The sequence below is a fragment of the Schistocerca nitens genome, chromosome 3, assembly GCF_023898315.1.
Source record: "Schistocerca nitens isolate TAMUIC-IGC-003100 chromosome 3, iqSchNite1.1, whole genome shotgun sequence".
NCBI classification, from domain to species: Eukaryota; Metazoa; Arthropoda; class Insecta; order Orthoptera; family Acrididae; genus Schistocerca; species Schistocerca nitens.
The window spans coordinates 246,548,848-246,575,128 of record NC_064616.1 but is presented as its reverse complement, the minus strand read 5'-3'; the positions used below and the strand labels follow the sequence as shown (position 1 = coordinate 246,575,128).

General features: G+C 44.7%; 1 protein-coding gene across 1 annotated transcript in view; it reads right to left on the bottom strand.

The window, feature by feature from the left end:
• LOC126248203 (uncharacterized) overlaps window positions 1–26,281 on the bottom strand; it is a 988,540-nt gene that overhangs the window by 287,262 nt on the left and 674,997 nt on the right. Inside the window, exon 15 of the mRNA XM_049949008.1 lies at window positions 14,012–14,126. Within this exon, the coding sequence (XP_049804965.1) occupies window positions 14,012–14,126 (115 nt within the window). The remainder of the gene's footprint in view (window positions 1–14,011; window positions 14,127–26,281) is intronic.

Genomic DNA, 26,281 nt, shown 5'->3' with positions numbered 1-26,281 from the left:
TCGCGGTCTTAAAATTGTTGTCACCTCCTTTTGGTTCTATTTTTCTGGTATTTGAGTTCGTTTAATAATGGAGATAAAGCCTCCTGTCGCAATCTATCGCGTATAATCGTAGCACTGACCTTTTTGATCGCCTTCACAATCTTTGTGATGAGGTAGTCAATAGCTGCATCTATGTCTTCTGTAGTTGCGACGTTTATAGTTGGTCTGACAGTGTTATTCATATATCTGCTGAATTTGTTCCAATCAAGAACAGTCGTCTTCTAACGATGTGGGTCTTATGTAGCTCTTGGGATTTTTGCAATTACTGGGTAAGGTCCACCACTGTCATCAACCTGAGATCACGGTCTATGTCCTTTAGTATCGCTATGTAGAATACATCTGGTCGACGATTAGATTCCATTGAAGTATGGAAGTACTAGGAAGACGGCGGCATCAGTGCAATTTTGATATCAAACAGATATGCAAACTAATTAAATTGATCAATTAATTATGCAGCAACTACACCCAACACTGCCACCGACCACGCCCACCCTCACCCCTGGATGATGTCACATATTTTTCTCAGCCTGCACGTGGGCCCGGGCCCCCCCCCCTCTCCACCCACCTTCTCCCCCCTCCCTCTCCCTCCTCACCTACCCCATTAGCGAGAATTTCGAATTTTGGCGGGAATTTCGAATTTTGGTGGGATTTCGAATTTTGGCTGGGATTTTCAAATTTGGTGGCAGTTTCTTCGTTGCAGGACTGTGCTGACTGTGCTGACCAACAGTACACTTCGCTGGATGTCGCAAAATAATGAGATGCGAATTGTATCCTGCAGTTGAACATAAAAGCTATACCGATTTGGCTCATAAAACTGAAAGAAAATGGACTGCGCCTATTCTGGTGGAAAGAGGATATTTATTATCGTCGCTACTGTTTTCTTTTTTAATAAATATTTGATTATAGGAGATGCGTTGATGTCAAATACAATTGTTCTGCATCGCAGAACGGCGGGCATGGTGGGGACGAGTCTACTGTGGGCAGTCGCCAGACAAAGCACCCGCTTCAATGAGAGGCTAAATTTCCCTTTTGTGTTTGCGAATGGCCATCGCCTCAAGGCAGGCCGCATAAACGAACGACCGCGGAGGATAGGGGAAGGCGTGGTGAGACCGGTGACTGCAGAGGGGTGGCAGTCGGTTGAAGAAAAACGCTCGGCGGAGCAGCAGCTAGAAATTTGAAAAAGCGATCTGGAGCGTTCTTCAGAATTTCGTTGTTGTTCCAGAGGGGCCCAGTCTTTCCTGGAAATATGTTTAACAGATTGCATGAAAAAGTTGCATTGATTATAAATACAATTGTTCTCCATCGCAGAACTGCGGGCTGCTGGGGGCGAGGGGTGGCGTGTCTACTGTGGGTGTTCGCTGGAGACAGCCACGCTCTGGTCATGGGGGCGTTGTGTGGGGGCTCTGTCGCTATATTTTAGATGAACAAGTTGCACTTGGGGTGCCCACCCTATTATATCCTATCGTTTAGTTGACTAAAAATGCTAGTGTTGGCAAAGGAGTGTCGCCTCAAGGCGTTTAGCGACCACGCAGAGACAAAGATTTTCTACACTACAAGTGTTGTTTTATGACCCGTTCTTACGAGTGCTTGTTCTTTCACAACAATTTTGAAGTGTAATTAGAACTGTGATGCATTTATTCCATCAATTGTAGTAGCGTGTGTTGGCTTTGGTTACCTGGGCTGCAGGGTGGTTTTTGAGCAGGCATCTGTAGCGAACTCTGACGTCAAACAACGACAGATACTGTCCTCAGGCGTATGCTCACAGGTAATACACTTTTTAAACTCCTCCCTGCCCAGCACCAGCATCTCGTCAGTTGAACATATTTCCTGCGAGAAAGAATAAAGGTAGTACCTTACACCTCTGCCTTCTTCCTGCCAGCTTGTAGGTGAAGGGTTAAGTTTGGGTGTGTCTGTCACTAGTTTCGAGTGGTATTGCGAAATCTTTTCCCAGCAGGATAATACCAGTTTTTGATATGTATTGCGATTTTAGGCCATCCTTGTGTAGGGCTAAGCATATAGTTTCGTGATTAGGTCCAACATTTATGACCAATTATGTAATTAAAACCTATCTTTACTTCATTTTGCCAACCAAAATAAATAAAGGATACTAACCCAACCTTCCTTTCCTGCATCTGGACAGTTTCCATGTGTTGGGTGGTGCACTTGAGCTTTCCATGCAGTAGAACCAGGGTTCGAGCTCCAGGAGGAGCACCACCATTTTTAATTTCCCATCAATTCCAAGCGTCTCTGGTGGCATAATTGTGTTACGGGGGTGGACCTGGGCTTTCCATCCAGAAGGACCAGGGTTCGAGTTTCAGAAAGGGTACTGCCAATTTTAATTTATCAATTTCTGGGTGGGGTGGCATATCAGCACAGCCCTGGGACAAAGAAACTGCCACCAAAATTCGAAATTCCCGCCAAAATTCGAAATTCTCGCCAATAGTATAGGTGGGGAGGGGGATGGAGGAAAGGGAGGGTCGAGAGGATGAGGGGCTGGGATCCATGTGCAGGGTGAAAAACACTTCACATCATCTGAAGGCGAGGATGGGCATTGTCAGGGGCGCAATTAATTGATCAATTCAATTAATTTGCATATCAATTTGATGTCAAAATTGCGCTGATGACGCCATCTCCTTTCTACTTATGGGTAGGCTCGAGAATTCCCTGTATAGTGGCGTCGAGGACTTCCTCAAGTTCAACATTTGCTCCCCTTCAAATTGGTTCTGGTTGAGTGCCATAACGGGTGTTTTGCATTGAGGTAATCACCAAGAAATACTTTGTCGAAACTGTGACATATCATCTGTATGTATTGAGGTATTAGCTGGAAATTTCGTCTTAAATAAGCCGCTACCAATGTTACTTGTCGTCTTGTTGTCCAGATGGTTACTGCCGTTACCTCAGGTTGTTGTAATGGTCACAGCTTGTCTTGCCGACGCATGATGCGGAGGAAAGCTAACGTCGCACCTCCTCTTCTATTTTGTCTGTCCGTTCTATAACCTGCCATATTCCATAGTTGGAAAGTCTCAAACACGCAGAGATGTGTTTCCGTTAATAGCAGAGCGTCAATATTGTTAGTGGAGACAAAGTCCTGTAGTTCTGCTTTCTTTTTTCGGACTCCATTCGATTCCAGATGCAGATTTTTAAATCATTTGTGCCCCGTCTTCCCATGGTGTGTGGTACCTTCAAGTAACGATGTTGACTAGTTCTTCGACTAAGATAGTTATCTTAGTAGTGGTATCACGTTCTTTCATCAGTTTTCCCCCCAATTTGATCAATTTTTGGAACAAATTGTCGTTTTTAGCGAGGTTAACTGTCTGGCTATCTCCGATACGGCAGCACCAGCTTCCCAGTTTCTGTGTGTTGTTCCCTTCCAGTTTCTCTGTGTTGTTCCCTGGGTTTGTTGCCATCCCGTCTTCCTGGTTGCTCAGCACACTTCAATACAATTTTCTTCTTGAGGGAATTCTTCTTGATGCATTTTGGTGTTTGGCTTCTCTCCTGATTGACGTGCTGGCCCGTGATGTCACAGTTGGTTTTGTAGTTTCTGGCGTTACTATTTTCACTGTAGGCAAAGTTTTTGTTTAATATTCGTTCGTGCCTTGTGGGCTCGGATGGCTTCCTGGGCATCCTTTCAACCTTTCCAATTTGCTGGATGAGCACTTAGTTTGCAGTTTACACATTTGGCTGTTTTGTCCTTCGGGCAGGTACAAGCTTCACTGTCGTGGGGTCCTCCGATCTAACACATCTTAGTGGAAGCCAGCAGTAGTTTCTTGAATGGGTCCATCTTTGGCAATTTTTACACTGAGGCGGATCGCTCGTTGAATATAATGTTCTGTTGTGACTTTTATGCAAATTATATATTTGACATAATGGATGGCATTTAATTTCTGATTTTTTGGCAGAACAGCTATAAACTTAGGTCGCAAAACCACTTGTCCAGTTTCGGAATTCTTCTTGTGATACTGGTGAACTTCTCGGATCATGAAACCTTTGTTCCGAAGTACCTGTTGGACTTCTTCTTTTATATATGGTGGCAGTTATTTGGTTACCAGTGTCAAGTCCCTTTTGTCTGGTTTCTGGTGAGTGTAGAATGATATTTTATTGACTTGGAAAAAGTTGAATCCTCTTGTATAGTCTTTAATGCTGTTATGTCTCTTCTGAATATCTCTCTGAGGCTCCTTCCTATCACATTTTTGATAGCCTTTGTCAGTTTTGCATGGTTTGTGTTGTAGTGGACGACCAATGGGGATACCTGTTGTTTATACTCAATGGCGTGTTGTGCAGGTGGCTCGTCTGAAGTTGTTGCCAAGGCATCGTATTTTTTAGGTGACTCAGTGTTCAACTTCCTTTTATCTGTTCATGTATCCTTTGTTTAGTCTTCCGACGTATGGGTCTGAGAGGGCTGACTTGATGAATTGTTCGCCATAGTCGCCTTCTTCTGTAGTGTCTCGGTTGGCGCCTACTTGAACATCCGTTTTTTATGTGAGTGTGAAACGTCGATCGGTTTTCTTTCGCTGCATTTCTCTGAACGGCTTTCGTCCTATAAAAGGTCTTGTTGGATTCTTCTGATTATTATAATGCGGTTTCCTTTGTCGTCTTCTCACCTTTTCTGCTTCATTTCTTGATTTTTTCCTTGTGTAGATGGATCTTCGTTATCTCTGGCCTGGGCCATGTTGGTGATAGGTTTCTTCATTGTTCCTATTGGTGATGGTGGTAGTGGGAGGTTATCCCTACTTGCGAACTCCTTGGTGTCTGGCATAACTTCGCCCACAGGCCGCTGGCTGGTCGCGCCACAGCAGGGGACCTGGACCTGAGTTTTCCCAGCACCAACGTGCCTAATTTCCAGCTATCTGGAAAAATCCCTCTCCTTGTCGGACCCTAACACTCTACTATACCTCGTAATAGTAGACTCACGACAGTTGTTGTGCTCAGCGTCTCGTAAAGGCTCCAAGGTGTGTGCGCTGCCAGGACTCCAACCTGACTGATGGGCTAGAGCTGCAGTCGGGTGGTCTCTTATCTACGTGATTCGTGGCGCCGATGGCGCCTCAGCTTAGGGGTCGTGGCACTACTACGGCCAGCAGTTGGGCGGGGCCGATCGCTGTTGGAAAACAGCGGAACCTCTAGTGCCAACCTCTGAACCCGGAACGATTGCCCCTGTGTGATGTCGACTGGCTACTATACCACAGTTCCACCGCTATCCCAGGCCACAGCGTCTGGTGTCACGCTCTGCTGTGGCCTCGTGGCAATCACATTGCTAAGAAGGGAAACTCCCCATCGCACCCCCTCCAGATTTAGTCGTAAGATGACCCAGTGAATAGCTCGTCAAAAACTGAACACAGATCAAGCATTAAAACAGGAAATAAGAGTACTGAACTGTGAAAAAAGAAGCAAAATAGGAACAGTGAATGGTCCAAGCTCAAGATGTGCAGCATAGAGCCTACTTCAGTAGACATGGTGTTGTGGGTGTATGGTTATGCCGCTGGGCTGCGGAAAAGGAAGATATGTGTTCAAATCTCGCTCGTGCCATAGTTTTTTTTCACAAAATTATGAACCGTTGGTCCGGTCATTGACGTGTCTGTTCGCTGTATTCAAATGTGTGTGTGTATATCGTAGTGTAACGTCCGTTTGCAACAGCGAGGTGTAAGGAATCGACCTCCAGACGCACGTACCTCCTGTTTGTTCTACACAGGTACCATATGTTATGACTGTTGCGTTCCGTTTTGGAAATTTTGACTCTTGAATTCCTTTGTTGTAAAATAGCTCACAACCGTTTATTAAATGTTTTCATTTCTGTGAGAGGTCTATGCACCATCTCGCTTGCTCTCACTGTTCATCACATTTACTAGCAACGGTAATATGTTCTTACCGCATGACTTATATTCCTTAACCAAGACTATAGGACTATAGGACTATAGGAGAACAGACACGTCAATGACCGGACGGAAAGTTCATAATTTTGTGAAAAAAAAAATGTCCGGGCTACGAGCGAGATTTGTACTCGGATCTCCCGCCCCGCTGTCCAACGATGTGACCATAGAGCCACGACGCGGTGTTTCATAAATTAGCTCGATGTGGCACATCGTCAGCTTGGACCGTTCATTGTTTTTATTTTGCTTTTTTTGTCAAAGTTCAGTATACCTTCTTCCAGTTTTCATGCTTGGTCTGTGTTCAGTTTTTTATAGGATATCCACTGGGCCATCTTACGACTAAATCTGAGAGGGGTGCGATGGGGAGTTTCCTTGGAAGTAGAAAGGCGTGCAACTACGGGTGTGGACTTCTGGCGTGTCTGCAGCCAGGTGCTGTTATGTTCTACCTCGATCATGCAGTACTTATTACGATAGCTATTTAATGGACCCAGACATTCTTTTTGATCGTTCTACAATATTGTTATTTCACTGTGTGTCGAGGAGCCGGATCTGTGAATTTTGTCGAAATTACGTTTAGTCTTATACAATGAATACGACCCTACTTGTAGATTGCAACGCGCTGCGAGCTATAGCAAGCGAGATAGGAAAGTGGGCTAAGCCCAGATCGAAACCAACCGGCGGATTGACGACAGTGCGTTGGTTATCCACGCTCGTTTAGTGTGAATACTGCGCTGGTCCCCAGCTATTGCCTCAGAGGATAGGACGGTCTAACACTAAAAATACGATAACACGCAAAGTTTACACCGTTGACAGACAGATGGCGCACACGACTTCCCTCCCTTAGGTTACCTTCACGACTGTAGGGTAGGAGACGATACATGACAGGGAAAGAAAGTGTTTTGCGCGCTGTGTATTGGAAACCCGTGTCACAAAAAAAAAAAAAAAAAAAAAAAAAAAAATTGGTTCAAATGGCTCTGAGCACTATGGGACTCAACAGCTATGGTCATCAGTCCCCTAGAACTTATAACTACTTAAACCTAACTAACCTAAGGACATCACACAACACCCAGTCATCACGAGGCAGAGAAAATCCCTGATCCCGCCGGGAATCGAACCCGGGAACCCGGGCGTGGGATGCGAGAACGCTGCCGCACGACCACGAGCTGCGGACCCCGTGTCACATTTGGAAAGTGAATATTCCTTTTCACAATTCAGTTTCTGGTACACCGTTCAGTAAATTTATTCCCAATCAGGGCATTAAATTTTAATATGATTACACGTTGTACTTTTCGTTCAGTTTCTGATTTGTGACCATCATTAACCCGTCGCCAGTGTTATACATATATTTTACAAACACTAACTCTTGGTTCAAATAAAGTTATGTGATCCACAGAAACACGACACAATGTGACTGATTTTTCAGTACTCTTACATTATCATTAACTTTATTATTCATTGTTGATTTCTTTCTTTCTTTCGCGCCGGCCGAAGTGGCTTGCGGTTAAAGGCGCTGCAGTCTGGAACCGCAAGACAGCTACGGTCGCAGGTTCGAATCCTGCCTCGGGCATGGATGTTTGTGATGTCCTTAGGTTAGTTAGGTTTAACTAGTTCTAAGTTCTAGGGGACTAATAACCTCAGCAGTTGAGTCGCATAGTGCTCAGAGCCATTTGAACCATTTGAACTTTCTTTCGCTTACGCCATAGTCCAGCAGCGATCGCAGGGTCGGCGTGGTTACAACGGATTTGGCAGTGTTAGTGTTTAGGGATGGCCAGATGCCCTTCCTGCCGCCACCCCAGCCCCCCAGTACGGAATCAGTATACCCCAACTGTCTGCGTCTAGTGTAAATCGTGAAACAGTGCGGACGTGTTGCAGATGTCCGCGACGCATGTAACCGAGGCGGAACGTGGGGACCAGCACGGTATTCACCTAGTGGGATGTGGAAAACCGCCTAAAAACCACATCCAGGCTGGCTGGCACACCGGCCCACGTCGTTAATCCGCCGGGCGGATTCGATCCGCGGCCGGCGCGCCTACCCGAGTCCAGGAAGAAGCGCGTTACCGCTCTCGGCTACCTTGGCGGGTTTTATTATTTATTGTTGGTAACAGAGCTAAATACACACATCAAAAAGTTTTGCATCACCCCGGCTCCCAGAACTCCTGAAGATAGACATTGACTGTGGATACTCTATCACAGACACAGTCCATTCGACAGTTCAGAGATGTCACTAAACGCGCCCAAAGATGTAAACAACCATGCATGAGCAGCGCTTATTAGACGGACGGGGTCCGACAGCCGATCAGTTGCAGTCATTCCACCAGGAAGGAGGTACACGGCTCGTGTTGTCTGTAGTTCAACCATGCCTAGACGGTCAATGCCGCGGTTCGATCGCGTCCTCATTGTTACGCTGCGCCAGGAAGGGCTCTCAACAAGGGAGTGTCCAGGCGTCTCGGTGTGAACCAAAGCGATGTTGTTCGGACATGGAGAAGATACAGAGAGACAGGAACTGTCGATGACATGCCTCGCTCAGGCAGCACGAGAGCTACTACTGCAGTGGATGACCGCTGCCTAAGGATTATGGCTCGGAGGAACCCTGACACCAACGCCACCATGTTGAATAATGCTTTTCGTGCAGCCACAGGACGTCGTGTTACGACTCAGATTACGCGCTATAGGCTGCATGACGCGCAACTTCACTCCAGACGTCCGTGGCGAGGTCCACCTTTGTAACAAAGACACCATGCAGCGCGGTACAGATGGGCCCAGCAACATGTCGAATGGACCGCTGAGGATTGGCATCACGTTCTCTTCACGGATCAGCGTCCGCCCCGGTAGCTGAGTGGTCAGCGTGACAGACTGTCAATCCTAAGGGCCCGGGTTCGATTCCCGGCTGGGTCGGAAATTTTCTACGCTCAGGTACTGGGTGTGATGTTGTCCCAATCATCATCATTTCATCCCCATCGACACGCAGGTCGCCGAAGTGGCGTCAAATCGAAAGACCTGCACCAGGCGAACGGTCTACCCGACGGGAGGCCCTAGCCACACGACATTCCCATTTTACCGATGAGTGTCGCATATGGCTTCAACCAGACAATCGTCAGACACGTGCTTGGAGGCCACCCGGTCAGGCTGAACGCCTTAGACACACTGTTCAGCGAGTGCAGCAAGGTGGAGGTTCTCTGTTGTTTTGGGGTGGCATTATGTGGGGCCGATGTACGCCCTTGGTGATCATGGAAGGCGCCACAACGGCTGTAGGATACGTGAATGCCATCCTCTGATTGATAGTGCAACCATATCGGCAGCATATTGGCGAGGCATTCGTCTTCATGGACGACAATTCATGCCCCCATCGTGCACATCATGTGAATGACTTCCTTCAGGATAACGACATCGCTCGACTAGAGTGGCCAGCATGTTCTCCGGACATGAACACTATCGAACGTGCCTGGGCTACATAGAAAATGGCTATGTATGTACTACGTGACCCACCAATCATGCCAAATCGCCGTTGAGGAGTGGGAAAGTCTGGAACATCAGTGCCTTGATGAATTTGTGGACAGTATGTCACGATGAATACAGGCATGCATCAATGCAAGAGGACGTGCTACTGGGTATTAGAGGTACCGGTGTGTAAAGCAATCTGGACTACCACCTCTGAAGGTCTCGCTCTATGGTGGTACAACATGCAATGTGTGGTTTTCATGAGCAATAAAAAGGGCGGAAATGATATTTATATGATCTCTATTCCAATGTTCTGTACAGGTTCCTGAACTCTCGGAACCGAGATGATGCAAAACTTTTTTTGACGTGTATATAACACACGATATAGCTGTTGTTGCGGTCTTAAATCCAGAGACTGATTTGATGCAGCTCTCCATGCTACTGTATCCTGTCCAAGCTACTTCATCTCCCAGTAATTATTGCAACCTACATCCTTCTGAATCTGCTTAGTGTATTCATCTCTTGGTCTACGTCTACGATTTTTATCTTCCACGATTCTCTCCAATACTAAATTGGTGATCCCGTGATGCCCCAAATCGTGTTGTACCAGACGGTCCCTTCTTTTAGTCAGGTTGTTCCACAATTTAGCCGGCCGCAGTGGCCGAGCGGTTTTAGGCGCTTCAGTCCAGAACCACGCGGCTGCAACGGTAGCAGGTTCGAATCCTGCCTCGGGCATGGATGTGTGTGATGTCCTTAGGTTAGTTAGGTTTAAGTAGTTCTATGTTTAGGGAACTGATGACCTCAGCTGTTAAATCCCCTAGTGCTTAGAGCCATTTGAACCATTTGAACCACAATTTCCTCTTCTCACCAATTCTATTCAGTACCTCCTCATTAGTTACGTGATCTACCCATCTAATTTTCAGCATTCTTCTGTAGCACCACATTTCGAAAGCTTGTATTCTCTCTTGTCTAAACTATTTATCGTGCATGTTTCACTTCCGTACACGGCTACACTCCATACCTTCAAAAAAGACTTCCTGACACTTAAATCCATATTCGATGTTAACAAATTGCTCTTCTTCAAAAACGCTTTCCTTACCATAGCCAGTCTATTTTTCATATCCTCTCTACTTCGACCATCATCAAATAGCAAAACCCACCTACTCCTTTAAGTGTCTTATTTCCTAATCTAAGTTCCTCAGCATCACCTGACTTCATTCGACTACATTCCATTATCCTCGTTTTGCCTTTGTTGGTGTTCATCTTATATCCTCCTTTCAAGACACTGACCATTCCGTTCAATTGCTGGTCCAGGTCCTTTGCTGTCTCTGACAGAATTACAATGTCGTCACCAAACCTCAAAGTTTTTATTTCTTCCCCATGGGTTTTAATTCCTTCTCCAAATTTTTCTTTAGTTTGCTTTACTGCTAGCTCAATATACAGATTGAATAACATCGGGGATAGACTACAACACTGTCTCACTCCCTTCTCAACCACTGCTTCCCTTTTATGCCCTTCTACTCTTATAACTGCCATCTGGTTTCTGTACAAATTGTAAATAGCCTTTCGCTCCCTGTATTTTATCCGTGCCACCTTCAGAATTTTAAAGAGTGTATTCGAGTTAACATTTTCAAAAGCTTTCTCCAAGTCTACAAATGTTAGAAACGTAGGTTTGCCTTACCTTAATCTATCTTCTAAGACAAGTCGTAGGGTCAGTATTACCTCGCGTGGTCCAACATTTCTACGGAATCCAAACAGATATTCCCCGAGTTCGGCTTCTACCAATTTTTCCATTCATCTGTAAAGAATTCGTGTTAGTATTTTGCAACCGTGACTTATTAAACTGATAGTTCGGTAATTTTCGCACCTGTCGACACCTGCCTTCTTTGGGATTGGAATTATTATATTCTTTTTGAAGTCTGGGGGTATTTTGCCTGTCTTATACATCTTGCTCACCAGATGGTAGTTTTGTCATGGCTGGCTCTCCCAAGGCTATCTGCAACTCTGATGGAATGTTGTCTATTCTCGGGGCCCTTTGTTGGCTTAGCTTTCCAGTGCTCTGTCAAATTCTCTAGCAGTATCGTATCTCCCATCTCATCTTCATCTACGTCTTCTTCCATTTCCATAGTATTGCCCCCAAGTATATCGCCCTTGTATAGACCCTCTATACTCCTTCCATCTCTCTGCGTTTCCGTCTTTGCTTAGGACTGGTTTTCTACCCGAGCTTTTGATATTCATACGGAGGTTCTCTTTTCTCCAAAGGTCTCTTTAATTTTCCTGTAGTATGTAAACTATTAATTTTAAAACTTCACTTTACCGACCACTGCGTTTACTTAACACTGTCTGGACCATCTATAAACATCCCAGTCAGTGATAATGTGGTGTCGTCCGCAGAACTAGGTCTAATGCAAAAGTGGATACCTCACGACGGCATCACAAGTAAAGACAGTAGCTGCAAGGCGCATCAACGAATCAATGAAACACACCCGCAAATGTTTCCTTCCTAGGCTGCAGTCACAGTGGATCAGAGATCGGTGGATTCCGACGATCACCGACATCGGCCGCAGACGGTCGATCTTTCCAAATCACTACGCCACTACGTGCGCGTCACGCTATAACCGATGTATCTACCGAATTTATAGACTTCGGACGACAATCGTTGAAATTCAAATCAGTGTTTTCTTCGGTCAAATCGACCGACGTTCTCGCACACGAAATATGTAACGCGGGAAACTAATAAGTTTAGTCCTCGAAATAGTGGGATTTATGGCATGTAGAGGACGAAAATATCATAATCGGGATATAATTCGGAATCTATGGACTGAAATTGCAGGTTACTTCGAAACCTCAAATAGGTGCAATCTTTATTGAAAATTTTAGGCATAGATTATAGTCTCTAATTTGTTCAAGTGAAAAGGGTAGCGTATCTTATATGCTTATAGCTAATGTGCTGGATCACTTTTGTGGAAGGTTGTCTTTAGTTGCCTACAAATTATTATTACTGATTACTGGTGTTTTATGTCAGTAGGGTAGTGATTCTGTTGATATGAAGTGGTTTGCAAATGTTGTGTACGGTATGTATTTCCACTTTTAAGTGCTTTAGGTTTTCAGAGTACCTTATGCTACACTTTATGCTTGTCTTTCACTCGTGTGCTAAATGACAGTCATTTACGGTCAACTGACATACGTCTGCACAACTTTAAATAAATACAGCTAAAGAGAGTGTTTATAACATGCTTTTCAAGGTCACCACGAATTGTCTCGAGTATGTAACAGAGCGTTTCTCCAGTCATCACATATATTTGTAAGACTTGTTTGGTTATTCTGATAACTGATGACCGTTTGTATAGTACTCGCAACGTTCTTTACGAGACAGAAAGCTCATTCACATGCATTCGGTGTCTCTTTAACAGCAGAAGCCGCTGTGCACCACTCGTAACCAAACACAGAGGCATCCTTGTATCCATCCCACCCTAAAGGTTAAAATTTAACCTGCTTCATACACACAATAGATTATACCCTAACCTAACCTCCTTGACACTGCAGGAACGGACGAAGGAGATCGGACGCACTATGACCACGCTATCGGCCGATGTTATCGGGCGACCTCTGGCGACGGTGTCTGACGGCTGTTGTCGGTGTCATTGTAAACGCAGTGCTAGCGCAGTGTTGCACAACCCACTGTCTGTGTAATCAGCGACCACTTGTAATCATCGCCAACGATGACAATATCGTTGCAGCACGGATCCGACTGCGTACGAACAGAACAGTTATTCTGAACTATATATCTACTTACAGACAAATATATTCTGATGTGAAACTATAACTGTGGAATGAACAAAGCGCTAATGTTATCTCAGCGACAGCATCAAATATGTATACAAATTTAAATAGTTACCATGCTCAAGCCTTAATAAAATACTAATAATTTGTGTGTGTGTGTGTTGTAGTATCTGATCGACCGCCTCCAAAAGTACTCATTAGTTGCAGCAATACACCACAGATAAGTCTGTAGATTTCTTTGGCCAAGAAATGTCCTCATTCTGTAGCTTCTGTCTTTGTCGTAAGCAGTGTGGGCACTACGTAATAACATTAAGCGTACCACGCTCAACTAGCAGGGAATGGGGCTGCAGAACGTCCTGAGCATATAAATATGCTCACAGGCCAACTAAAAATGCATATTTCTCAGTATCGTTTCTCCGTTTTCCTGCCATTCAAACTTAGAGATAGTCTTGAGGCGTGTGATGATGGTAGTTGCCTGTAGAATTCAAATGGCCAGAGTCGAGCCCACTATGAGCACTCGATTGTAATGCTTTTGGAAGGTTAATTTCAAAATGGTCCAAATGGCTCTGAGCACTATGCGACTTAACTTCTGAGGTCATCAGTCGCCTAGAACTTAGAACTAATTAAACCTAACTAACCTAAGGACATCACACACATCCATGCCCGAGGCAGGATTCGAACCTGCGACACTAGCGGTCGCTCGGTTCCAGACTGTAGCGCCTAGAACCGCACGGCCACTCCAGCCGGCGGTTAATTTCAAGGAAGAAGATACTGCAGAGCGAAAGTTTCATTTTGGATTCTGATATTTATTCCAGTAATAACACATATCGGTTTCTTATCGATCGGTTGTATTGCAAGTAATTAAAAAGTAATGATTAGGAACAGACCTGTTGTTTATATGACAGAGAGTCCAGCGTGCCGACGGAGAGAGTAGTAGGAGGATCTGGTGAGTCAAGAGGGCTGCTGGCTGGAGTCCCACCTCTCGCTGTATTCAGATAAATGCTGGAACATAAAAACATAGCCAGCTAAGTTAGCGTCAGTGTGTGTGTATGTGCTACTCGCCATGCATTATTTATCATACACTACAAAATGGTTCAAATGACTCTGAGCACTATGGGACTCAACATATGAGGTCATCAGTCCCCTAGACTCAGAACTACTTAAACCTAACTAACCTAAGGACATACACACATCGATGTACGAGGCAGGATTCGAACCTGCGACCGTAGCAGCAGCGCGGTTCCAGACTGAAGCGCCTAGAACCGCTCGGCCACAAAGGCCGGCTGATACACAACAGTTCATGAAAATTGTAACACTGTGAATGAAACATACAAATCAAATGGATGTAAACCACAACAGTAGATTCTAAGCAGGGTATCGTTACTGCTGTGGTATTCAGTCCGAACACAGGCATAGTGCAGCTCTTCAAACAAGTTGTAATGCCCCGTCTGTTAACATGGGGATCACGAGGTGTATGCGCAGTAGCAAGCAGCGCCGCTGACATCACAGCTCACAGTAAACCCAACTAGCACTCAGTAGCCCGATATTGCGGTAACGAACTGTGTTATAATTAAGTTTACGTGCGAAAACAAGGTTGTTTACGGCAGTGTGAATTTTTGTTAGTGACAGGCGATCGAGTTCAGAGTTACACTGTAATTATCAGTATACTGAGGAACTTTAAAGGGTAAGTTTTTAATTTAAATGCGTTTACGTGCGAAAACAAGGTTGTTTACGGCAGTGTGAATTTATGTTAGTGACAGGAGATCGAGTACAGAGTAGCACGGTAATTATCAGTATATTGAAGGACTTTAAAGGGTAAGTTTTTAAGAGAAAAATAATGGTTTGATGTGTGATCACCAGTTGTACTAATCACAGCAGACAAATAAGTAAGTTAAAAATTACTTTTCATATATGTCCTAAAAACAATTAGACGAAACACAAATATATAAATCCTTGTAAACATACAGATTCGTTTGCAGTTAAAAATGCTCGTGTCTGCCCAATACATTATACTGATTAGGGTTATGAAAGGGATTTGAAAAGTGAACTGTTGAATATTAATGCGAAACGCAGATTGAAGATGGATGCTGTTCCAACGCTAAATGTACCATCCTCCGGTGCTGATTTAGGGCGTAGTAATGAGCCTATTAATGAGAGAAATCTTTGGGCACTAGAGCCGGCCGGGATGGCCGAGCGGTTCTAGGCGCTACAGTCAGGAACCGCGCGACCGCTACGGTCCCAGGTTCGAATCCTGCCTCGGGCATTAATGTTTGTGATGTTCTTAGGTTAGTTAGGTTTAATTAGTTCTAAGTTCTAGGGGACTGATGACCTCTGAAGTTAAGTCCCATAGTGCTCATAGCCATTTGAACCATTTTGAACCATAAATAAGAGGAAACTCTACAGGTAAATATATTACTCTCTAATGAAGAAATTCCTACTAGACAAAATGTTAACCATGAAAACGAACACCGCTGTAAATGCGACAATGTGTGCGTACGCCAACAATTAGAAATAACGGAAACAGAAGTAAAAGACCTTAGGCAAAAGAATGTAGATTTACAGGCAAAGAGAATGACGTTCTTTGGAGGCTATGCACCAGTATTTCACGGACCATAGAAAAAATACTCTAATATAAAGCCTAATAATATTAACAAAAATTATAATAGACTAAAACATGGAAAATGAGCTAAACGTATATGCGCCATGTGCGTATAAGCTTTCAATGCAATACGGTGTGGCGAGAGGGTTGATAGTGACGTCACAGCTGACAGCTCGCCTGCGCGTGACTACCGTACATTCTAGCATCCGTGAATCGCGTTCATCGAAGAATAGACAAGAAAAGAGTGGCTATTGTTACTGAAATGATAAGTTTGTAAAGTAAACGTTGCAAAAGTGTTTCTGTGTGTATGGAGAAACGTCTCGTGGCCGTGACAAGAATCGCACCCTGATTTGATGGAGAGGTGTCAGTGACTGGTGGGCTGTATGAAAACCAGATGCCGTCACGCCTAAGAGAAGCACGGTTGGACCAAGATAGTATATGCAGGGAGAACCACAACTCCACTGACAAACTTAACGTTGTTCAGGTATATCTTCTGAGTATTTTGGCATAAGGGATCCATGGTCTCCGGCGGCCCGTTACTGAGTGACGGCACAGTTAAATCTCACACCAGGGCCCCGCCGAGCGGACTCGTTCTCCCTTCTCGCTGTCTCGGTTGGAAACGCCACGCATACTGGACACCAGAGGACTCTGGTTGTCCGGCGCATGTTTCTAACAAGGGAACATCCCCATCGCACCCCCCCTCAGATTTAGTTATAAGTTGGCACAGTGGATAGGCCTTGAAAAACTGAACACAGATCAATCGAGAAAACAGGAAGAAGTTCTGTGGAACTATGAAAAAATAAACAAAGTATACATACTGAGTAGTTCATGCTTAAGATAGGCAATATTAAGGACAATGTGAGCTCACGAGCGCCGTGGTCCCGTGGTTAGCGTGAGCAGCTGCGGAACGAGATGTCTTTGGTTCAAATCTTCCCTCGACTGAAAATTTTACTTTCTTTATTTTCGCAAAGTTATGATCTGTCCGTTCGTTCATTGACGTCTCTGTTCACTGTAATAAGTTTAGTGTCTGTATTTTGCGACCGCACCGCAAAACCGTGCGATTAGTTGACGAAAGGACGTGCCTCTCCAATGGGAACCGGAAACATTTGATCGCAAGGTCATAGGCCAACCGATTCCTCCACAGGAAAACACGTTTGATACATTCTATACGACACTGGTGACAGCATGTGCGTCACATGACAGGAATATGTTGTCCACCCACCTAACTAGTACACTTGGCGAATGGGTAAAATGATTCTTCTACCTTGCCCGATTGAGGTTTTCTTGTGGATGTGATAATCACTCCCAAAAAAGTGATGAAAACATAAGAGTTTTTCACATAAACTGAAAACAAAAAGTTAAATTTTTCACTCGAGGGAAGACTTGAACCAAGGACCTTTCATTCCGCAGCTCGTTACGCTAACCACGGGACCACGGCGCTCCTGAGCTCGCACTCTCCTTGATATTGCATATCTTTCACATGGACTACTCAGTTTGTATATTTTGCTTATTTTTTCATAGTTCCACACAACTTCTTCCTGTTTTCTCGATCGATCAGTGTTCAGTTTTTCAAGGCCTATCCACTGTGCCAACTTATAACTAAATCTGAGGGGGGTGCGATGGGGAGGTTCCCTTGTAAGCAACCACAATCAGCGTTTTGCCCCAGACTCAATGAATCTGCTGACTTGTCAACCTTAGTACGGAAGACTGCAGTGAGACATTACATCGCTGTAGCACGGAGCTATTAACACTAAGCACTATTTCATGTCAGTCACTTATCGGATTGTATCAGCATTCAAGATTGCGAACAGAATAAGTTCTCTCTCCAAAGCATCCCCACATAAGCAACACACAAGGATGGTTAAGAAAAAGCTTAGAAACCCGAAGCAGAAGCCACCCAACAAATCAGAGTACTCCAGAGACTTCACTGTAGATGAGATCACTGCAGCAATCAAAGAAATGAAAGAAGGCAAAGCTCCAGGATTAGGTGGGATACACCCAGAGTTCATCAATTGTGGAAACATGACTCGTAGATGGCTTGCAAGTTTCGTCACTAATATTATGCTATCAGGGAACATGCCAAAAGCCTTCAAAAAAACAAAAACCATAGCAATACTGAAGGCGGGTTAACCAGCGAACAAAACTGCTAGCTATCGACCAATCGCCCTCCTGAGCTGCTCCTACAATCTTTTGGAAAGAGTCATCCTCAACCGAATCGCTCCAAAGATCCGTGAAATTATTCCCATCGAACAGACAGAATTCAGACCAAACAAAAGCTGTGCAGACCAAGTCCTCAGCTTAGCTACACACATAGAAGCTGCATTCCAACGTCGCCTTAAAACGTCAGTGGCTTTTATTGATCTTACAGATGCCTATGATACTGTATGGAGACAAGGACTGTTGTACAAACTCGCTAGTGTCATACACTGCCAAATCACAATCAGGCTCATAAACAACATGCTGTCTGAGAGATACTACCAAGTAATCCTTGGCAACCAACTAAGCAGACAGAGGAAACTTGATAATGCTCTTCCTCAAGGCTCAGTTCTGGCGCCAATCCTTTTCAACTTGTATACATCTGACCTCAATGAAACAAAAACCAAGGAAGTTCATCTATGCAGACGATCTGGTGGTGGTGGTGGTGGTGGTGGTGGTGGTTAGTGTTTAACGTCCCGTCGACAACGAGGTCATTAGAGACGGAGCGCAAGCTCGGGTTAGGGAAGGATTGGGAAGGAAATCGGCCGTGCCCTTTCAAAGGAACCATCCCGGCATTTGCCTGAAACGAGTTAGGGAAATCACGGAAAACCTAAATCAGGATTGCCGGAGACGGGATTGAACCGTCGTCCTCCCGAATGCGAGTCCAATGTGCTAACCACTGCGCCACCTCGCTCGGTTTCAGACGATCTGGCCTTGGCCACCCAGCAGAGAACTCTTGAAGCTGGTGAGGAGATTCTGTCCGCAGATCTAAGCACAACAGATGAATACTTCAAAAAGTGGAGACTCATACCAAATCTAACGAAGACTGAAGTCAGCTGCTTTCACCTTACCAACAGAAAGGCGAATGCGAAGGTGAATGTCACCTTTAATGGTCAGATCCTTCACCACCAAGACTCTCCAAAATATCTAGGAGTGACTCTTGACAGAACCTTCTCTTACAGGAAGCACATAGAAAACACCACAGAAAAGCTGAGATCACGCAATAACATCATACAGAAGCTGAGTGTTACCTCAGGGGGCGCAAGAGCTACGACACTGCGATGCGCTGCATTAGGGCTGGTCTATTCTGTTGCCAAATACTGTGCACTAGTGTGGCTCAATAACACATATGTGAGAAAAACTGACGTTTTTCTAAATGCAGCAATGAGGACAATAACAGGCTGCATCAAATCTACTTCTCTGTACCGTTTACAAGCTCTAAGCAACATTGCACCACCAGACCTCCGAAGACAGAACGCTCTCCTCAAGGAATACCAAAAATTACTTAAAATCCCCGAGCTTCCAACGCTCTCTGACGTTCCTGCTCTCCGAATGAACCGATTAAAATCCAGGCAGCCATCTGTCCTACTGGCAGAATCACTACAGGCAGCTACTTTCTGTATGAACAAAAAGTGGACAGAAATGTGGAACACTATTCTCCATGAGGAACATCAGACCTTCCAAAGACCTGACACAAGACCAGCCGGTATGGAACTAACGCAACGTGCCTGGAAAACAATTAATCGGATCTGCACAGGCCACGGCATCTGTGCTGAAAACCTCTACCGATGGGGAAGGGCTTCACCTTCTCCGTGTCACCGTGGAAATGAACACCAGACGATCAATCACATTGTAACAAGCTGTAGCATAAAAACCTACCATTTCTTTGAAGTGAAATAGGCAGCCCTTGAATGCATCGAAAAATTAGATATTAATTTATAGAATTATTTTTTCAATTGTAAATTATGAAATTAATATACTTTTGTAAAATTTTGTAAAACTATGTAATACACAATTGCTAGTCGCTCTTCATATGTAACGCCATACGCTAAATAAATAAATAGCATTCAAGAATACTTGTCACTATCAAGAACATTACTCTCAGTGCATATAACTCAACAGCACAGAAGGACGAACGGCACTTCATAGTTATGCGTACCTCAATTATTAAGTGTACATATTGTTGTTAATGTTACAATTTGTTAATGTGTTATCTTTTTGTAGAAGTCTGTTCATCTTTATCAGCCACCTCAACTACCGATACATTAGACGTCCACTGATGACGAGTCTGCTGCTTAAGTGTGGCGACTGACAGAAATTCGTAAAACTTCATACTTTTTATGCGGAGTATATGCTGAGGTGACAAACGTCATGGGCTACTTCCTAATACTCTGCCGTACCTTCTTTTGGCTGGCGTACTGCAGAAACTCGACGTGGCATGGACTCAACAAGTCGTTGGAAGTCCCCTGCAGAAATAGTGACCCAAGCTGCCTCTATAGCCGTCCATAATTACGAAAGAGCTGCCACTGCAGGATTTTGTGCGCGAACTGAACTCTCGATTCTGTCCCATAAATATTCGATGGAATTCGTGTCAGGCGATCTGCATGGCCAAATCATTCGCTGGAACTGTCCAGAATGTTCTTCAAACCAATCGCGAAAATCTGTGGCCCAATGACATGGCGCATTGTCATCCATAAAGATAGCATCGTTGTTTGGGAACATGAAGTGACATGGCGCATTGTCATCCATAAAGACTGCATCGTTGTTTGGGAGCATGAAGTCGATGAATGGCTGCCAGTGGTCTCCAAGTAGTCGAACATAACAATTTCCAGTCAATGGTCGGTTCAGCTGAAGGAGGGGGTAAACACAGCCCACACCATTATGGAGCCACCACCACCTTGCACATTGCGTTGTTGGCAACTTGGGTCCATAGCTTCGTGGGTTCTGCACCACACGCAAACCGTATCACCAGCTCTTACCAACTGAAATCGGGACTCGTCTCACCAGACCACAGCTTTCCAGTTGTCTGGGGTCGAAACGATATGGTCATGACCGCAGGAGAGACGCTGCAGGCGATGCAGTGCTCTTAAGAAAGGCACTCGCGTCGGTCGTCTGCTGCCATAGCCCATTAACGCCAAATTTCTCCGCAGCGTCCTAATGGATACGTTCGTCGTACGTCCCACATTGGTTTGTACGGTTATTTCTCGCGGTGTTGCTTGTCTGTGAGCACTGACACCTCTACGAAAATGCCGCTGCCCTCGGTCGTTAAGTGAAGGTCATCTGTCAATGTGTTGTCCGTCGTGAGAGGTAATGACTGAAATTTGATATTCTCGGGTCACTCTTAACTGTGTGGATCTCGGAATACTGAATTCTCTAACGATTTCCAAAATGTAATGTCCCATGCTTCTAGCTCTAACTTCCATTCCACGTTCACAGTCTGTTAATTGCCGACGTGCGGCTGTAACCACGCTGGAAGTCCTTTCACGTGAATCACCTGAGTACAAATGGCCGCTCCGCCAATGCGCTATCCTTTTATACGTTGCGTACGCGATACTACAGCCATCTGTACATGGGTATATCACTATCTCACGTCAGTGTACTATACATTGTCATTAATTTGTGTCTGCAGTGGTGACTTAACATCTACAAAAGCAAAACGAGGATAATGGAATGTAGTCGAATTAAGTCGGGCGATGCTGAAGGAATTAGATTAGGAAATGAGACACTTAAACGGAGTTGTGCTATTTGGGGAGCAAAATAACTGATGATGGTCGAGCCGGCCGCTGGTGGCCGAGCGGTTCTGGCGCTACAGTCTGGAACCGCGCGACCGCTACGGTCGCAGGTTCGAATCCTGCCTCGGGCATGGATGTGTGTGTTGTCCTTAGGTTAGTTAGGTTTAAGTAGTTCTAAGTTCTAGGGGACTTATGACCTCAGCAGTTGAGTCCCATAGTGCTCAGAGCCATTTGAACCATTTTTTTGATGATGGTCGAAGTAGAGAAGATATCAAATGTAGACTGGCAATGGCAAGGAAAGCGTTTCTGAAGAAGAGAAATTTGTTAACATCGAGAATAGATTTAAGTGTCAGGAAGTAGTTTCTGAAAGTATTTGTATGGAGTGTAGCCATGTATGGAAGTGAAACATGGACGATAAATAGTTTGGACATGAAGAGAATAGAAGCTTTCGAAATGTGGTGCTACAGAATAATGCTGAAGATTAGATGGGTACATCACATAACTAATGCGGAGGTGTTGAATATAACTAGGGAGAAGAGGACTTTGTGGCACAACTTGACTAGAAGAAGGGATCGGTTGGTAGGGCAAATTCTGAGGCATCAAGGGATCACCAATTTAGTATTGGAGGGCAGCTCGGAGGGTAAAAATCGTAGAGGGAGACGAAGAAATGAATACACTAAGCAGATTCAGAAGGATGTAGGTTGCAGTAGGTACTGGGAGATGAAGAAGTTTGCGCAGGATAGAATAGCATGGAGAGCTGCGTCAAACCAGTCTCCGGACTGAAGACCTCAACAACAACAACAACAACAAAGTGGTGACTTCTGGAGAGCTATCAATCCGTGCGCTTACTTAGTTTCAGAACCAACAAATCACCTATTTGCCCACTGCTATTCGGTTACTGATGAACGCACAACAAACCCAGCACACAACAACGACTGAGGCACAGAATGCCAGCGGTCAGGTGCCACATCCTCCTTTCCGCTCTTCTGATGCAAAACGAAAGGACTCTATAGAGAACCGCCTTAATCTTGAGCAGCATTTCCAAGCATGCAACGTTTCAGGTGAAACACAGCGCTCCTTTTTTCCGTGGTTAGGAGAGTATATTTTTAAGTTGTGCTGAGAGCCCCAAATTCTACCTTATGAAGACATTGTTAGCAAACTGAATGACATCTTGGACACTCAGATTCATGTAGCTGCTACTTGTTTCAAATTTTTTCATGCATGTCGTTTTATTAAACAGTCCTAAAAGGAAAGGATCACTGAACTCTAGGGCTTAATTAGGAACTTTAAATTTAACTGCTCTTGTGGAGTCTCATTTCAAGACGAAATGCTTGGTGATATCACTATTCATAACCTGGCTGATAAAAGAATACAGCCTTAGATTCTGAAGCATCGAAATCTTGTTCTCAGTGCCATGAGTGACAAAATTCATGAGATAGAAATACGGACATATATAAATAGCGGTAGTATCCTGTACACAAGGTATAAAAGGACAGTGGCTTTGCGAAGTTGTCATTTATTTTCAAGTGATTCATGTGAAAAGGTCTCCGACATGATTATGGGCGCACGACGGGGATTAATTCTCATCACGGAGAGCGCAGTGGCCTATGGCCTTCACTTAACGACAGAGAGCAGCAGCGTTTTCATAGACTTGTCAGTGCTAACAGACAAGCAACAATGCGTGAAATAATCGCAGAAACCAATGTGGGGCGCACGACGAACGTATCCGTTAGGACAGTGAGGTGAAAATTGGTATTAACGGGCTATGGGAGCAGACGACCGACACGATTGCCTTTGCGAACAACACGCCATCTCTTGCAGTGCCTCTCCTGGGCTCGTGACCATATCGGTTGAATATTAGACGACTGGAAAACTGTGGCCTGGTCTGCTGAGCTGATGGTAGAGTTCGAGTGTGCCGCAGACCCCCGAAGCCATGGGCCCAAGTTGTGAACAAGGCACTGTGCAAGGTGGTGGTGGGCCAGCTGCGGTGGCCGAGCGGTTCTAGGCGCTTCAGTCTTGAACCGCGCGACCGCTACGGTCGCAGGTTCGAATCCTGCCTCGGGCATGGATGTGTGTGACGTCCTTAGGTTAGTTAGGTTTAAGTAGTTCGAAGTTCTAGGGGACTGATGACCTCAGATGTTAAGTCCCATAGTGCTCAGAGCCATTTGAACCATTTTGAACTAAGGTGGTGGTGACTCCATATTGGTGCAGGTTGCGTTTACATGGAACAGACTGGGTTCTGGTTATGTTCGGCTGCTTGGACGCCATTTGCAGCCATTCATGGACTTCATGTTCCCAAACAACGACAAAATTTTTATCGATAATAATGCGCCATGCCATCAGGCCACGGTTGTTCTTGACTGGTTTGAAGAAAATTCTGGACAATTCGAGCTTACGATGTGACTGACGTGAATCCCATTGAACATTTATGGGACATAATCGAGAGATCCGTTCGTGTACAGAATCCTGCACCGGCAACACCTTCGCAATTATGGACGGCCATAGAGGCAGCATGGCTCAATATTTCTGCAGGAGAGTACCAACGAATTGTTGAATCCATGCCACGTCGGGCTGCTGCACTACGCTTAGCAAAAAGTATGTCCGATACGATATTAGGACGTATCCCATGACTTTTATCACTTCAGTTTACTCAGAGTAAACGAAGCCCGGGAAGTGCAAGATTTTGCTGAACTTGATTTTAATATGCAGTTGTTGCAATGCTGACAGCGGGTAGCTCGCGGCAGCCCCTCTTTCACATGTCAGGGGATAACCGCCGGCACGACAGGAGTATAAACACAGCGCGGGACACCCAGCCGTTTCCTCGGCTAATTTAAACCTTCCGAAGTCTAGGATGAAATGTTGTGTAACGCATGACCGCAAAAACTGCTTTCTCCACCACGCAGAATGCCGACCCGCCCGTAAGCCAGGGCACACACAGCAAGAGTGCATGCAAAAGAAGCACAAAGTAAATTTTGTACCACACAAATCTCATCTTGAGGAAACTGAATTAAGCATGATCTAGCATTCCGAATCTGTACCCACTCTTCCTGGTAATCCATCCAGGAACCATACACGAAAACAACAAACGCGCACAATGAAACGCACACTGCAGACCTTACCTCATTCTAATCAGCTCTTCTTTATTAAATGTACAGTTAGACGCTTCATCTATCACAATTCAGACAAATACAGTATTCCACAAGTCAGAACAGATAGTCACATTCAGAGCGCAAAGTGAAAACGGTTCGTATCTCTGCAAACTGGCAATCAGCCATTTTAATTAGATACTGATTAATAAAAATACTTCAAAGCAACTAGGTCACCCTCAACTACCAAAATGACGCCTGCACCTCACGGCCTACAACGATTAAAGTTTTTCCCTTCTAGGAACGTGCTCTTTGCAAGAAAAAAATAGAAATACGACTACGTCAGTGCGTCTCACGGTAGTTCAGTCTTGTTCAAGTACCAACATTTTTGGCACGGATGCTTTAGATTTATTTGATTTAGATATTCAGGTCGACGTTCATGCTACTGATACGCGACTTTTCCATGCCAATATTCATCAGTTGTGTGAAAAATATGGATATTTCTTCGACAGCGCATTAGAACATGAGAAGAATTTGCACGCGCACGTACGCTCAAGGACAATGCGAAACCCTTTTTACCGCGCTCATTCGGTACCTGATGCCTTTCGCGATGAAATTGGTTTTCAACTCTACAGACCAGAATAAATCGGAGTTTTGAGATATGTTTCTGCAAGTCATTGGGCATCTCCACTTTTGATCGCAATTAAACAAATGGGAAGATCGGGCTTTGTGTCGAGCTTATAGCTACGGTTAACGATCAAACAGTTGGCATGGATGTGTGTGTTGTCCTTAGGTTAGTTAGGTTTAAGTAGTTCTAAGTTCTAGGGGACTTATGACCTCAGCAGTTGAGTCCCATAGTGCTCAGAGCCATTTGAACCATTTTTGAGTTACTGATCCCTTCTCACTTTCATGTGTTGGCGAACTTATGGTTCAAATGGCTCTGAGCACTATGGGACTTAATATCTGAGGTCATCAGTCCACTAGAACTTAGAACTACTTAAACCTAACTAGCCTAAGGACATCACACACATCCATGCCCGAGGCAGGATTCGAACCTGCGACCGTAGCATTCGTGCGGTTCCGGAGTGAAGCGCCTAGAACCACTCGGCCACAGCGGCCGGCCGAGTTTATGGACTACCTAGCAGGTGGACAATTCTTTTCAAAAACTGATTTATCTTCCCTTGAATGAGAGAACAAAAAAATGTATGGAGGTTAACACGCAAATCGGCTTGTATTAATACCTGCGTCTTTCCTTCGGAGCGCCTCTGCTTCTGCGTTACTTCAACGCTTTCCTCTGCTTCTGCGTTCCTTCAGTGCTTTCTTGAACAAGTGAACGACGATGTTTCGTGTTGTTCAAATTATTTAGATGAGATTACTTGATCTAGCCAAACACCGGAACAGCATTCCAAAAATGTGTAGTTTCTTTTTGAAGTTTTAAGAACGCAGGACTCAAGTGTAATTTACAGAAATGTTAATTTTTCATCACTGAAATTGAATATTTTGGATATGTCATTGACGCCCACGGTGCTTGTCCCTCGACTAAGCATTTAGAAGCCAAACAGAGATTAGCCTCTCCTACAAATATACGAGAACTCCAAACAGTTCTTCGAATAGTAACGAGCTACATCAAATTCATTCCAAAGGCAGCGCAAATAGCCACACCTTTCTATCACCTCCGGCATAAAAATGTTCCTTTTAGATGGACAGGAGAGTGTGGACAATATTTTGAGAAATTGAAACAACCACTGCTTATTCGCCTAAGGC